The 14,077-nt window shown below is 39.9% G+C and overlaps 1 protein-coding gene across 1 annotated transcript in view; it reads right to left on the reverse strand.

Moving 5' to 3' along the window:
* The window catches only part of LOC121577445 (voltage-dependent calcium channel subunit alpha-2/delta-1-like), a 67,002-nt gene extending 57,412 nt beyond the window's left edge, over positions 1 to 9,590 (reverse strand). Inside the window, exons 1-7 of the mRNA XM_045206493.1 lie at positions 9,545 to 9,590; positions 9,316 to 9,383; positions 8,050 to 8,109; positions 7,359 to 7,394; positions 6,420 to 6,549; positions 1,779 to 1,910; positions 1,170 to 1,239 (exon numbers count right to left, since the gene is read on the reverse strand). Of these exons, the coding sequence (XP_045062428.1) occupies positions 1,170 to 1,239; positions 1,779 to 1,910; positions 6,420 to 6,549; positions 7,359 to 7,394; positions 8,050 to 8,109; positions 9,316 to 9,383; positions 9,545 to 9,590 (542 nt within the window). The remainder of the gene's footprint in view (positions 1 to 1,169; positions 1,240 to 1,778; positions 1,911 to 6,419; positions 6,550 to 7,358; positions 7,395 to 8,049; positions 8,110 to 9,315; positions 9,384 to 9,544) is intronic.
* Positions 9,591 to 14,077: the final 4,487 nt, after the last annotated feature.

Consider the following 14,077-nt stretch of genomic DNA (forward strand, 5'->3'; position numbering starts at 1 on the left):
TGTCCATTTTATTTATGATATAATAACTAACAGATTGTATTTTGCACCCCCTCCCCCATTGCCTCAAGATGAATGGTTTTGACCACTCTAAAGTTTTTATTCTCTCCCGCTCTCAAAATGTTTTGGTTCAGTGCAGTTAGAAAGCACTAGTCGCACCACTGGTGTTTAAAATTAAAAGGCAGCTGCAAAATAAAATGGTTTATGTATTTTGTTGTGCTGTTACATTTGTAGCGTTATTTCATTTCCGATGGTGTTGGTCCAATGGTGTTTTTACACATCATTTGAGCTGCATGCACCACGAGCAAATTCATTGTATCATTTAACTTTTTCTGTAAGAACCATGATGAGCACGGGCATGTCTGATTAGGCTTTGCTGTAGCGCATCAGCAGAAAACTGCATGTCCGGTAGCTTGCGGGCTGTCAATGAGTAGCTCGCAAGTAGATAGTGAGAAATAATCAGTAGGCCTAATATTACATGATTAAATCTGTGAAATAATTGTCCTCTTCAAGCTGTTAACAGGAATTGAACACCATTCTGCATTTTGCCATCTATTTTCCCAACTTCAATCACTTAAATCACATTGTTAAAATGTTTCGGTAACACTTTACATTAAGTTGCCCCTATTACTATGTAAATACACTGTAATAACTCTTAACACCATAGTAGTTACATAGGGTTTACCATGTAATGACATGGCAATAGGGTTGTTGTGGAATTTATTACACAATTGGAGCCAGGAATGTGTAATTACACATTCACTTGATGAATGTTTATCCACGTGGAACTACTGATGTTATTACACATTCTCTTGTTCCACTATGTAACTAATGTTTTGTAATTGCACATTTGAAAGTCACCTGTGAATTGCCATGTTAATAACTCAAACCAAACTATGACTCCCATGAACACAGTGCATACAATGGTTAACTCTTATTGACATATATTTATCGTACATAGATCATCTGGATTCTGGTGTGTGTGTGTGTGTGTGTGTGTGTGTGTGTGTGTGTGTGTGTGTGTGTGTGTGTGTGTGTGTGTGTGTGTGTGTGTGCGTGTGTGTGTGTGTGTGTGTGTGTGTGTGTGCGTGTGCGTGTGTGTGTGTGCGTGTGTGTGTGCGTGTGCGTGTGTGTGTGCATGTGTGTGTGTGTGACAGAGAGAGGTTTCTCACCAGGGCCTCCTGCGTACATCGTATAGGTCAATCTTACTGGGGGTCTTCCGAGCATCCATCCATGGAGAGGCTGGAGAGGAAAGACAGTCTGGGTTAACAACAATACTGTACTGTGGAACGGGGTTAGGATCACTGAAATACATTGTGACTCTTGATGAACTCTAACAAAGTTTGTTGTTGTTGTTTCATAACGCCTACATGATAATAACACTTGCTACAGTATAAAGCTCATTATCATTCATAAACTCAGTCAACAGTAGTTAGGCTGATTAAATATTCATCTGATGCAGTCAGTAGAGTTCAGAAACTATCACTGACTTCCTTTTCTAATGACATACAGTATAGCTCCTATCTAGGTTAGTGCTTTGTGTATACTGGGTAGAATCCATGTAGAAATTTTGATTCTGTTTATATGCTTACAGTATAAACAAACAAGTAAAAACTAGGATACAGCTGGCTACAGGGACACAATGACATAACAATGATAATATAGCTTATGTGTGTGTGTGTGTGTGTGTGTGTGTGTGTGTGTGTGTGTGTGTGTGTGTGTGTGTGTGTGTGTGTGTGTGTGTGTGTGTGTGTGTGTGTGTGTGTGTGTGTGTGTGTTACCTGGGTAGTATCGGGCCAGTCCAGTAGCACTACCAAACACCTGCCAGAGCAGAGTAGGGTCATCCTCTCTGTTCTTCTTAAACACATCCTCCAGCGCCTCCGTCCAGTTCAACTCATTCAGCACGATGGTGGCTACACACAAACACACACACACACAAAACAGATAGTTGGATTTAGAATACGATTCACAATTACACAAAGAAATTGATCAATATTGAGAGAAGTGTAATGTACAAACATGGGGGGAGAAATTCAAATAGAATAATAATAATGTGACTGCTTGAATCCAGTCTGAGCTGTCATACTGAAGAAAATCACACAGTGATGTGAGCACAGCACACAAACACATGCAGAGTGGAACATGGTGGTTCATGAGGAGAGATGAAAGATCTAAATACAGCCGGTGTGTGTGTGTGTATGTGTGTGTGTGTGTGTGTCATATACATAGGCATAAGAGACACAGGGGTACAGTGTAAAGAACTAAGCTAAGCAGAGCACTGAACTGTGTCAACTATTCACAGATAAACCAATATGTACACAACGATTGGACACACACCCGTAAACATCTCTCTCTTCTCTATCCGTCTTTCTTTCAGACAAACACACACACAACATTGGCATTACAACGAATTAACATAGACAGGAGTTCGCTAATCCCAAAACAGATCTTAACGAAACAGTTCCAGATGAGAGTGCCTCTATCAAGAGATACAGCTGCAGACAGGATCCTCAGACAGGGGATTCATGAATAACATTCAGACACACGCCCTCTCTTCTCCCTCTTCCATTGGAGTCAGGCAAATATTACACCATTTCACTGTCCAAAGCAATGACTGACTGTGTTAAGGGGCTAGCGTTTAAACCTGACTAACTAAACCATTCTTCACTTCACATTTTAATCATTTAGCAGAAGCTCTTATCCTGAGCAACTTACAGGAAGAATTATCGTTAAGCGCCTTACTCAAGGGCACATCGACAGATTCCGCTAGTCAGCTCAGGGATTTGATCGAGCAACCTTTCGGTTACTGGCCCAACACTCTTAAACACTAGCCTACCTGCCGCCAGGAGACTAGGAAGAACACAAAGGAACGCCATGCATTGCGTGCGTGCGTGTGTGCCCTTACAAAAACAATCTAACTTTGACATGTGGAATTGCAAGTTCATATTTACATTTTAGTCATTTGGCAGACGCTCTTATCCAGAGCGACTTACAGGAGCAATTAGGGTTAAGTGCCTTGCTCAAGGGCACATCGACAGATTTTTCACCTAGTCGGCTTGGGGATTAGAACCAGCGACCTTTCGGTTACTGGCACAACGCTCTTACCCACTAAGCTACCTGCCGCCCATATGAGAAGAAAATGTAAATATGCAAAAACTTTCAATTCCACATGTGAAAGTTCAAATCCAATTTTCAGTTTCACATGCAAGAAATTCTCTACAAAGTAAATGTAAACAAACACTGTATAGCCTACAAACATGGTTAAAACCATTATTTTGATATCATGGATGGTCAGTTCTTGCATCCATAACATAGTCTCCAGCCCCATCCCTCAGCTTTTTACCGAAACTGTGGTGGGGAGTACTCTTTGTTAATGTTTCAATTAAGGATTGCCACTTTAAACACCTTTAGTAGAGTACTAGTGTTATTATATGGTGCAATCTTCTAGTGAGTGAGTTACTTCTGTGCCATTAATATAAAGCAAAACTTCTGAAGTCAAGAACAAAATTCTTAGTATTGCAAACAAAAATAATGATATTGAAAGCAAAACCTAAACCCAAAAGTATTGATAGCAAAATAATATATTGCAATGCTTTTTTTAAATGTGAGAGCAAATGAAAAATGGATTAAAAAAAAAAAGTTTCAGTGATTTTTTTATAATGATAACGCAATTAAATAAAACGCCTCCCTCTTTCCTGCATTTCTCCCTACCTTTTGTTATGTTACTCTGACCTTTGCTTTTGCTGCCTTTTTTCTATTTGCAAGATTTGGCACATTCATTCCAGCAACATAGCACCCTGCATCCCACTGTTGGTTTACTTTGAAGCTAAGCAGGGCTGATCCTGGTTGCTCCCTGGGATGGGAGACTAGCTGTAAGTAGTGAAAAATAATAATGTGAAAACCACATGATTCTTTTTATACATGTGATTTGATCATAAATGTGCTCACACATTTGTCTGAATTTTTTCACACGCATATATATTTTTAAGGGGTTGTAACACAGTTTGAGGTTTTGATCCACACTGAGGAGGATATGAGAGGCAGGTGAATGGAAACAAGTGGTGAGTGGAGAAGAGGGGAGAGTGATGGATGTGTCCTTTCCTGTGTGTGTGTAGGGGGGCTTCATTATAAAAACATTACATTCATATATTGTATTGTGGGGATGTGAGCTGAATTAATGTGGTGGCTATAGTCTCTCTCTCTCTCTCTCTCTCTCTCTCTCTCTCTCTCTCTCTCTCTCTCTCTCTCTCTCTCTCTCTCTCTCTCTCTCTCTCTCTCTCTCTCTCTCTCTCTCTCTGCAGAACAATACTATACAGAAGAAAAGGCTGTGCGTTTATTGATTGTTAATAGAAATATTGGTCAGGTTTGCTATGTGTACCTACTGAACAACTCATCTTCCAAGAACATTACACAAAGCTATCTCTCTCTACCCTCTTTTATCCACCTCTCTCGCTGACCCAAGCTCATACTATTACCCAGAAGGCCACTGGGCTGACACATACTCATTACATTCCAGCAATCACAACCCTTCCTTAGAAAAAGCGGGAGGAAACATGGTAACTAGGCCCGACCCCAGCCAGCAGAGTCTGGGAAGGGACAAGATACACACACACGCTAGCACTCTAGATCACAGGGACACCTGCACATACACACTAATTTCCCACATGCAGCCTCTCCCTCTCTGTGAGGTCAGTAGTGGGTAACCTTGGATTCAGACGCTATTCCAGCAGGCCGAGGGGCATGCTGAAGGAGTGACTCCATTCTGCTGCCTCTCAGTGTGTGGGCTGACGCAACACACCACACGCTAATGACCCTACACACAGACTCACTGACTCTGTAACGAACGAACGCACGCACGTAAGTAAGTCCAATCACACACACACATGAACACACACAGAAAGCAGCACACCGGTCAATATTATACAAAGCAGCCAGAGCTAATGTCAGAAGGACTCAGGAGACACACCTTTCAGACAGCAGGTAAATACTAAAAAGTGTTGTGAGTGTTATATCTGAGTGTTGATTCTAGTGGGGTTAACACCAGTGGGATTGAAATTGACACCACCTGTGGTGAATAAATTAAGTGTTATTTGAAACACAGTGGAATCAACACCGCAAGGTGTTGTTGTTATTTGACTGTGTTGATTTCATTTCTGTTAATTCTATCAGACATGGAGGGGGGCTCCTTATTATGTTTCCCAGCATGCTTTGTTGCAGGTTGATTTTTAGAATTGTTTATTTTAATATCTATGTTTCTTCATGCACATTGATTAATGAATTCATCTTATACTATACAAAGATAAGTAACTTACATTTTTCTAAACTAATCCAATCTGTAAGGGGTTGGAATTATTGTTCCAATTTAGATTATTTAGGTAGTCTTGCTTGTCAAGTTCTTCACTACGGCAGTCGTTCTGTATGCAGGTCGTGGGTGATACAACATTCCAATTGTTGGATATCCTTCCTCTGGTTGGATTCTGATAGAATTACTAATCACTTCACAAACCAGCATATTGTCTTTGCAGGTCTGAGCGGTATACTACAAAGGTAACTTTGATAAACAACCAGAATTAACTCTAGATAGTCTGGTTCATTAAGAAAGCTAAACTTAGACATGCGTTTTTGGTTGTTGAGTTAATTACACCATGCCCATTTAAGGTTATCTTTCTAAAAAATAAAACATTTTTATTTGGGCAAGTTTGCTGGCTAACTCATTGATCCTGCTTTGTAGTATACCCCTCTGATGTTCCCCATTCATCAGGATTTTCAGACCACAATGTGGAGAATAACTAGGCCTTAAAAAACTAAAGGCATTGTGAAATGTATAATACATTTGTCATGAAGTGTTTACTTTTAATTAAAATACATTCAGTTAAGCAGTCACTTGATAAATGCTTCTGGACTGAAACTTTATGAATGCAACAACCATGTCTCTGTCACTAACAAACACAGTCATGGGTGGATATCTGTCACATTCACTTGAAAGGCATGCAGGGAAATACGAAAATAAGACTTACAGTGTTAAAACAACACCGCCCCCAAAATACTGTAAAACTACATGTGTTGTTCCCTAACACAAAAAACAGCATCATATATAATAAAGTGTTAATTTAAGTCGGAATTTGCAAAACCCATGGTGTCAGGGGTTAGGGTCTAGTATGTGTGTGCACGTTCATGCATACATACGTGCATGTGTGTATAGTGCAAGTATATGTGTTTGTACCAGAGGAGGCTGGTAGGGGGAGCTATAGGAGGACAGGCTCATTGTAATGGCTGGAATAGAATAGTTGGGAACGGTATCAAACACATTAAACATATGGAAACTACATGTTTGATTCTGTACTATTTATTATATTCCAGCCATTACAATGAGCCTGTCTTCCTATAGCTCCTCCCACCAGCCTCCTCTGGTGTGTACTCACAGCCATCATAGATGTCAGTAGGGATGTGTACAGCAGTGTCGTTATGAGAGGTGAAGCGTTTAAACAACGGATCCTCCTTAAATGCTGGCCTGATCCGGTTCTTCCTACCCTCTGTCTCATTCACTTCCAACTAGAAGAGAGGAAAGGAGAATATTAGACAGTGATTTAAAACAGACTACAACCTATGTCCACTATTAGATTGTATATGTATGAAACAGGGAGGCTAAGACCAAGCAGATGTACATGTCAAATCCACTGTCCCTCATTAGACGCATGTCAAGTTATTATTCTACACTGGTTTAGATAAATAAATGGTGTGTGGAGAAGGCTGGGTTAAACCTGCCTACTTTTCAGGCCTAAACCTGCCTGGCCCAAACTGTGGATTAACGTGGCAAATGTCTTCCACAGAAAGGCCACCTATAATAAGGAGAGGAGACACAGCCTATGGATATGTCCAATAGTGTGTTCACCAATTCACATCATTGGGAGAGAGAGAGAGAGAGAGAGAGAGAGAGAGAGAGAGAGAGAGAGAGAGAGAGAATGGGGGAAGGGGAAGGGGAATAAGAAGAGTCTCTTAATAAAGCAACAGTAGCAGCTCATATATCTCAACTGTCAATTACAGTGGAAGCACACCAGGGACCTCTTCACCTAAGAGAGAGGACAAGAGGGGTAATGGATATTTAGACAGGGAGGGAGAGAGGGAGGTGTGAGGGAGGAAGAGAGAAAGGGTTGGGAAAATAGGGAGAGTAAAGAGGGTTGACGGGGACAGGAAAAGAGTGAGTTAGAAAGAGAATGATAAATAGAGAGAAAGTGAGGGGGAGCTGTCCTAGACCAAACCACTAGTCTATATCTGAGTGAGATTGTGGGTTGATTATAGATGCAGCTCTGTGTGAGACCTTTGTGTTTGTTCATTGGCAGAAAAATAATAAAAATACTCACATTGTCCTTTGCATTATAGTAAACAATGTCACCATCCTGTAACAAATGACACAAATATCCTAGTGAGCATATTGCGTGTGTGTGTGTGTGTGTGAGCGTGTGTGTTTGTTGGAGAGAGTTTCAAGTTTCAAGTTTTATTAGTCGTATGTACGGGGCACACATGGTATACAATGTCAAATGAAATGCTTACTTACAGGTTACTTCTCTACAATTCAACAACAATAATAAATAAAATATAAAAGAGAGAGAGAGAGAGAGGGGGGGCATACTTGTGAGGTAGAGGCCATCTGTAGACATAAGTGGTTTAATGGCCCACAATATGTAATGAATAATAACAGTTAAATCTCTTGATGACAACAACATTAAATCATATTGGTTCAACTATTATTAAACAAGATATATGGCCGCTAACTCAAGCGTGCCAGTGTGTGTGTGTGTGTGTGTGAGTGAATATGTGTGTGTGTGTGTGTGTTAAAACCCTATCTTCCCTCCTATTTAGCCCATAAAGGGATTAGTAATAAGACACCATGTACAGTAGGGTCATCTGAGGTTGCCGTGTCTCAGCCGATGGGTGGTGAGTGTTCCAGTATCGCCCACATTCTTACTTCACATTGGTGGTGGGAGGGGCGAGTTACACCTACAGTATATCATGTAACTGTAATGTTGCTTATAATAACAATCAGAGTTTTACCGCATACTCATCCTTCCATTTGTGTTCAATCTGAAAGTTCTCAGCAGACGTGGCCAGAGTCTAGAAGATAAAAGATAACACGTTAAAAACGGATACCTTACATACAGTATCTCAGTACCACTTCATTTTGAGTTACTATCTGAAGAGAAGACAATCAAAGTAGAATACCAGAGAGGATCTACAGACAGTCCCCCCCACACACTCCTGTCTCACTCACTCTGACACACACAAGCAAGGGGGTAACATGATCTGTGCTGTTGATAACAGCTACTGTAGCTACTGTAGCTACTTTATGACTGTGGCCATGCCAAGACACCAATCACATCTCACATCGCATGCAGAGAGCACCTTTATTTAAATCAATGTTGTACTCTGAGTGGACAAAACATTAAGGACACCTGCTCTTTCAATGCCATATACTGACCAGGTGAATCCAGGTGAAAGCTATGATCCCTTATTGTTGTCACTTGTTAAATCCACTTCAATCAGTTTAGATGAAGGGAAGAAGACACGTTAAATAACGATTTTTAAGCCTTTAGACAATTGAGACATGGATTGTGTATGTGTGCCATTCAGAGTGTGAATGGGCAAGACAAAATATTTAAGTGACTTTGAATTGGGTATGGTAGTAGGTGCCAGGCGCACTGGTTTGAGTGTGTCAAGAACTGCAATGCTGCTGGGTTTACCACGCTCTAAATTGTCCCGTGTGTATCAAGAAGGGGGGGGTTCAACTCATTATTGGGAAGGTGTTCTTTATGTTTTGTACAATCAGTGTATATAATCACTGGATTGCTGATGCTATGTATTGGCCATTGAGAAGCTTTTTAAGACACCGGTCGCCCATATTTGGACTCCCCAGTAGGAGCAGTCCTCCATAGGCATGAATGAAATTCTACAGTATTTCAATTAAATGTTTCAAGGCCAAAATTACATGTATTTAAGTATGTATTTGTTGAAGTGGGAAAAGTAACATTTGTGATACTTTAGGGAAAATGTTTGAATATATTTTCTTATTTTTTAATGTTTGGCTCACATAATATAATTTAAAGTATGCATTAAGCTGTAATATAATAAATGTGGCAGAAACTAATGTAGACATTAATAAATGCATTTATATAGCTTCCAAAATATTTTTTTACAACGGTGAGGGAGTGCCAAGAGGTACAGCACCCCCCACCAGATGTATGTCCTTGAAACGATTACTTTAAAATCACACAGAGACTAAGTTAAAAGGCTAATTTAGTTGCTAATGGCAGCCTGCAGTACCTCATCGTCCTTCAACTTGAGATGCTCAATGAGAGGGGCAGCACTGAGCTGGCCTGCAATGTCACTTCCTAGAGTAGCTCAAACTGCGCATACGAGCAGGAAACAAACCCACTATCCATCCTTGGTGTTGCAAGCACCATGCTCTACCAACTGAGCAACACAGGAACACTGTTTGTTATTTTGAAAGTCTATGTTAATATTTCAGTGTTCGTCCATGGATCCAGCTCACCTTCTGCACCTGCTTTGCACCCCCCTGACAAAACCGTAGGATCCATTATTTTACACACACACAGAGAGAGAGAGAGAGAGAGAGAGAGAGAGAGAGAGAGAGAGAGAGAGAGAGAGAGAGAGAGAGAAAAAAATTAACGTAAGGTAGATTGAGAAATTTAGAGTAAATGTGGTGTAAGGGTTGAGAAGATAGCATAACTCTAAACCTCCAGACAGTCTAGACTAGCTGTAGTAGGCTGATGGTGCCCTTACAACCCCGGGACATTTGAAATGGCTATATTCACATGTTGAGCTTAAATGTAATATGTGAAACAATATTTTCACATATATAACATTTTAAGTTTAAATTAAGGAGTGTAATAATTCAAGTGCGTTAAAACATGTATTTATTTATTTCTGAGCCATCCACTCCATTATTATTGAAGTCCTCCATGGTGGTGCATTAATATGCATGTATACTTAGCTCTACCGCTAGGGAGACGCTCTTCTCTTTTTTGTACATTGTTCCATGACCATTGGAAGAAGCCCAGCGAAAAGAACAGAGAAGTTAGCTCTCCGTGCTTGTTTTCTGGTTTGTTTGTATCTAGAGATAACATGTTTAACTAAACTGTGTGAAAATGTCTGGTCATTTTGATGTATAATTTAATTGTTTTGACTGAGTGAAATGTTTGATAGATTGTCCTATTGAGAGATTGTCCCACATGAATGTCGTCAAGCTAAGTAGCTAGCTAGCTCACTTTTGTATTTCTTTTATTTACTTAACCTTTATTTTAACAGGGAAATCTCATTGAGACCAAGGCCTCTTTTTCAATAGAGCCCTGCATGTACACACATTTAAAATGTACAAATAAAACACAATAAAAACATACAATATGCTAGTCAATAAGAACAAGAAGCCATTTCGGATGATTTTTTATTTCCTTGTTTTGGCTCATATATTTCTTCATTTTTACAAACGAGGGCTCATATTGAGTGTATTTACAGTACTTTTCTACAAAGTGATGATTTTGGGCTTAGGGCTGTCAGAGTTAATATATTAACTCAAGTTAACTTTTTGTCATTTTAGTGCAAAATAAACATGAAAAATAAATGTTACATTTCACATGTCTCCGGAAACCACGTCTGACAGATTTTTCACGTGATTTGTTCATACTGTATATGTGTGTTCATACATGTGTCCAAAAACCACGTGTTTTTTCTTACACGTGTTTGTTTTTGTTTTTGTAAGGGTGGGTAAAGTGATTCTTGCTGAGAGGATGTGTTCCAGAATGGGTTTGGCAATCCAGTCTGTGTGTCAGTTTTCCCAGTCTACAGGCCTTAAATACACCCACCTGCCATGCATAGGGTCTCCTGTCAGCCCCAAGTCATCAACGGGAAGACCAGCACCCTAGTTACTACACAGTAGATACAGTATGTTAGCATCTGCAAAATGACACTGTGTATGTGTAACTGCAAGTTGCTATGGATACGATGTGTCTGTGGAAATACATGGTGTTAGGGTTGTGTTTGTATTGTAGAAATAGGCAGGGCTTATGACTTTGTGTGTGTGTGCATGCGTGCAAGTGTGTGTGTCATTGAATTAGGAATTAGAATACTAGAATGGACCTTCTTATGATGGTCTAAAAGTCAGCTATGTTGGTCAGGGAGTTGGTCAACCATTGTTTGCCAGTGCTGTGATAAGAAATTGTGTAAAGCAATGAATGTGCAAGAAAGGGGAAACACTCTGTCACGCTCCTGATTAGAAAAGTAAGACTATAACAACCTGAAGTCCTAGGCTATGTTCCAGATCTGGTTCTGTTTCCACCTCCTCTGCACAGGCTGCGAGGAGCTATAAATACACACAACTCCAGACACCGGCACAAATACATACGCAAATATACACACATGCATGTGAATACACACTATATAAATATGTCTCCCTCCATTCAGTCATGCCATCCATTTCCCTCCATACAAGCTCATCATTAACGTGTCTATGTGACGTGTAATGATAAGATCAATGACACCAGGCCATAACTAGGTTTTACACAGACAACCAAACAGTAAACACATGGAGAGCCTTTTGCCCCTACTGCACAGTAAATGTTTAATTGGCCACATAATCAACATTTTGCAATGGCCATCTCAGTCTCCGGACTTGAATCCCATTGAAAACCTGTGGTTTGAATTGAAGAGGGCAGTCCATAAGTGCAGAAGAAGGATATCAAGAATCTGGAAGGATTCTGTATGGAGGAATGGTCTAAAATCCCTCCCAATATTGTTCTTCAACTCATAAAACATTTTAGAAAAAGGCTCAGTGCCATTATGCTCGCAAGGTGAAGTATTGAAAGGTATTGAAAACAGGTGTGTCAATAAACAAAATCGCTTTATCTGAGCAATTGTATTAGTATAAAATAATGTAATTTCCCAATTTTTTGGAGCGCACAATATAGCTCAGTATTTTAATTATTTATTTTATACAGTCATTTTTGCTCATCTTTATAAAGGGTGTCAATAGTTTCAGACCTCACTGTATGTAGACAACCCACCTGACAGATATACCCCTAAACAAGGATGGAAATGTCAATAAGAGCATCATCATCTACTGTACAGTATTTGCATTATTCTTAAAACACACTTTAAAATATACTTTGAGATTTTGGCAATGTCAGATGAACATGTGGATATCATGTTTATGTCTCTGTGTCCAGTAGGAACGAAGTTAGAGGTAGTTTCGTGAGCCAATGTTAAAAATGGTATCCACAAGTTCATCTGACTCTGGGGAAGTAGATAAAGGGTTTCATTGCCGTAAATCTCAAAGTATCCATTTAAAGTAAATTAGCATTATATGCTAGTTTTCAAAATCACTTGGTTGCATATCTAATTGTAATAACATTTAGTTCTTCGGGGAGCCCAACTGAGACCAGGGTCTCATTTTCAATGGTGCCCTGAGACCACAAAGGAAAATATGCAAAAATATAACAAAATACAATAACAAATACACTACACCAGAACATCACCAACATCACAGCCATCATAAACAGGTTACTAAATCAATCAAAACAATTGCACACCTCGTGAACTCATTTGTGACCGACCGGCTCGATTCGGTCTTATGTAGCAAAATTAGAAATGTTGTTTTTTACATTGGATAAAAGTAGAGACTCAGTGCTAGAAAATGGTATATCATACACTACAGTTGAGGAACAATGGGAAAGCAATTCTGCTATGAAAGTTGATAAACTTGTAACCTCACTTTTGAGAAAATGGCCCTTGAATGTTTTGGTACCTACTGGAGAGCTCTTCTTTGTCTACACCCATTCAGCATCGTTCACACCCTTTTAAGCTTTAGCCCCACCCATCTCTTTAAGGATTCACATGTAAGGCTATGCACTAAACAACCAAAGATTTCAAGACTAAAGGCTGGCTTATAATACGGGTGTGTTCGTAAATTTAATCATGAAATGTACTGTTCATTAATTTAATCCAGTGTGTGCTCTAGGTGTTCGTAAACTCAGAGCGTTGTCAGATTTGCCGTTCGTAAATTCAGAGTGTTTCGCTCTTGGCGCGTTCAGAGCACACACTGGGCGCTCTGGCCGAGTAGGGTTGATCTGAGCGTTCTAACCTAACAACAGCAGTCAAGCATCCAAGCTAACTGGCTAGCTTCCAAGCTACTTCCAGACAAAATGAGAGAACAGCTCAGTCTGACCATTTTACTCGCCCTAGCAGAGCTGGTTAGGCTGTTTTTATGTTATCCAGACGTTTGGCAACAATTTATTACACTTTTTTTGCCAACTTTTACTGACACCGGCCATATTCAACGGGTGTTAAGCGTTCGTAAATTCGTCAGTTGTTCTGCGCTCTGGCACACTCAGACGGCGAGTGCTCTGAAATCAGAGTAGATAGACAGAGCGAATTTACCAGCTACGTCTATCGACAGTTGTTGCAGTGACATCATAAACATTCAATTGAAATAGTTTCTTGCATAGTGGAGTCTTTTGTTTAGACATGTAGCTAGCTAGCTAAACAATGAACCATAATCCCAACTCATAACGTTACTACCCTGCATGAATCTGCAGGTAGCTAACCAACCAGGTTCAATGTTAGCTAGCTAACATTAGGCTATAACTAGCAATGCAAATGGCTCTGAGATACAAATAATATTACTACACAGATCATACAAGTAACAGTAGCTAGCTAGCTAGAAAGCTATTGTTTGCTAGCTAGCTAACAGTACACTTTAACTTAATAATAAAAATAATATGTCATTTAGCAGATGCTTTTATCCAAAGCGACTTACAATCATGCGTGCATACATTTTAACGTATGGGTGATCACGGGGATCGAACCCACTACCCTGGCGTTACAAGCGCCATGCTCTACCAATTGAGCTACAGAGGACCAATGAAAACGACTTTCTGACAAAATTAGAAACGTGTAATATCTAAAAATGTTGCTAGCTAGACTCTCCTACCCGTATACATGGATGGAACCTTCTCCCTCTCTGTCATGGATGCCATGGTTGCCCTTAGTTTGAAGATGTAATCCAGAGACA

The sequence above is a fragment of the Coregonus clupeaformis genome, chromosome 23 (genome assembly GCF_020615455.1).
Source record: "Coregonus clupeaformis isolate EN_2021a chromosome 23, ASM2061545v1, whole genome shotgun sequence".
Lineage (NCBI taxonomy): Eukaryota > Metazoa > Chordata > Actinopteri > Salmoniformes > Salmonidae > Coregonus > Coregonus clupeaformis.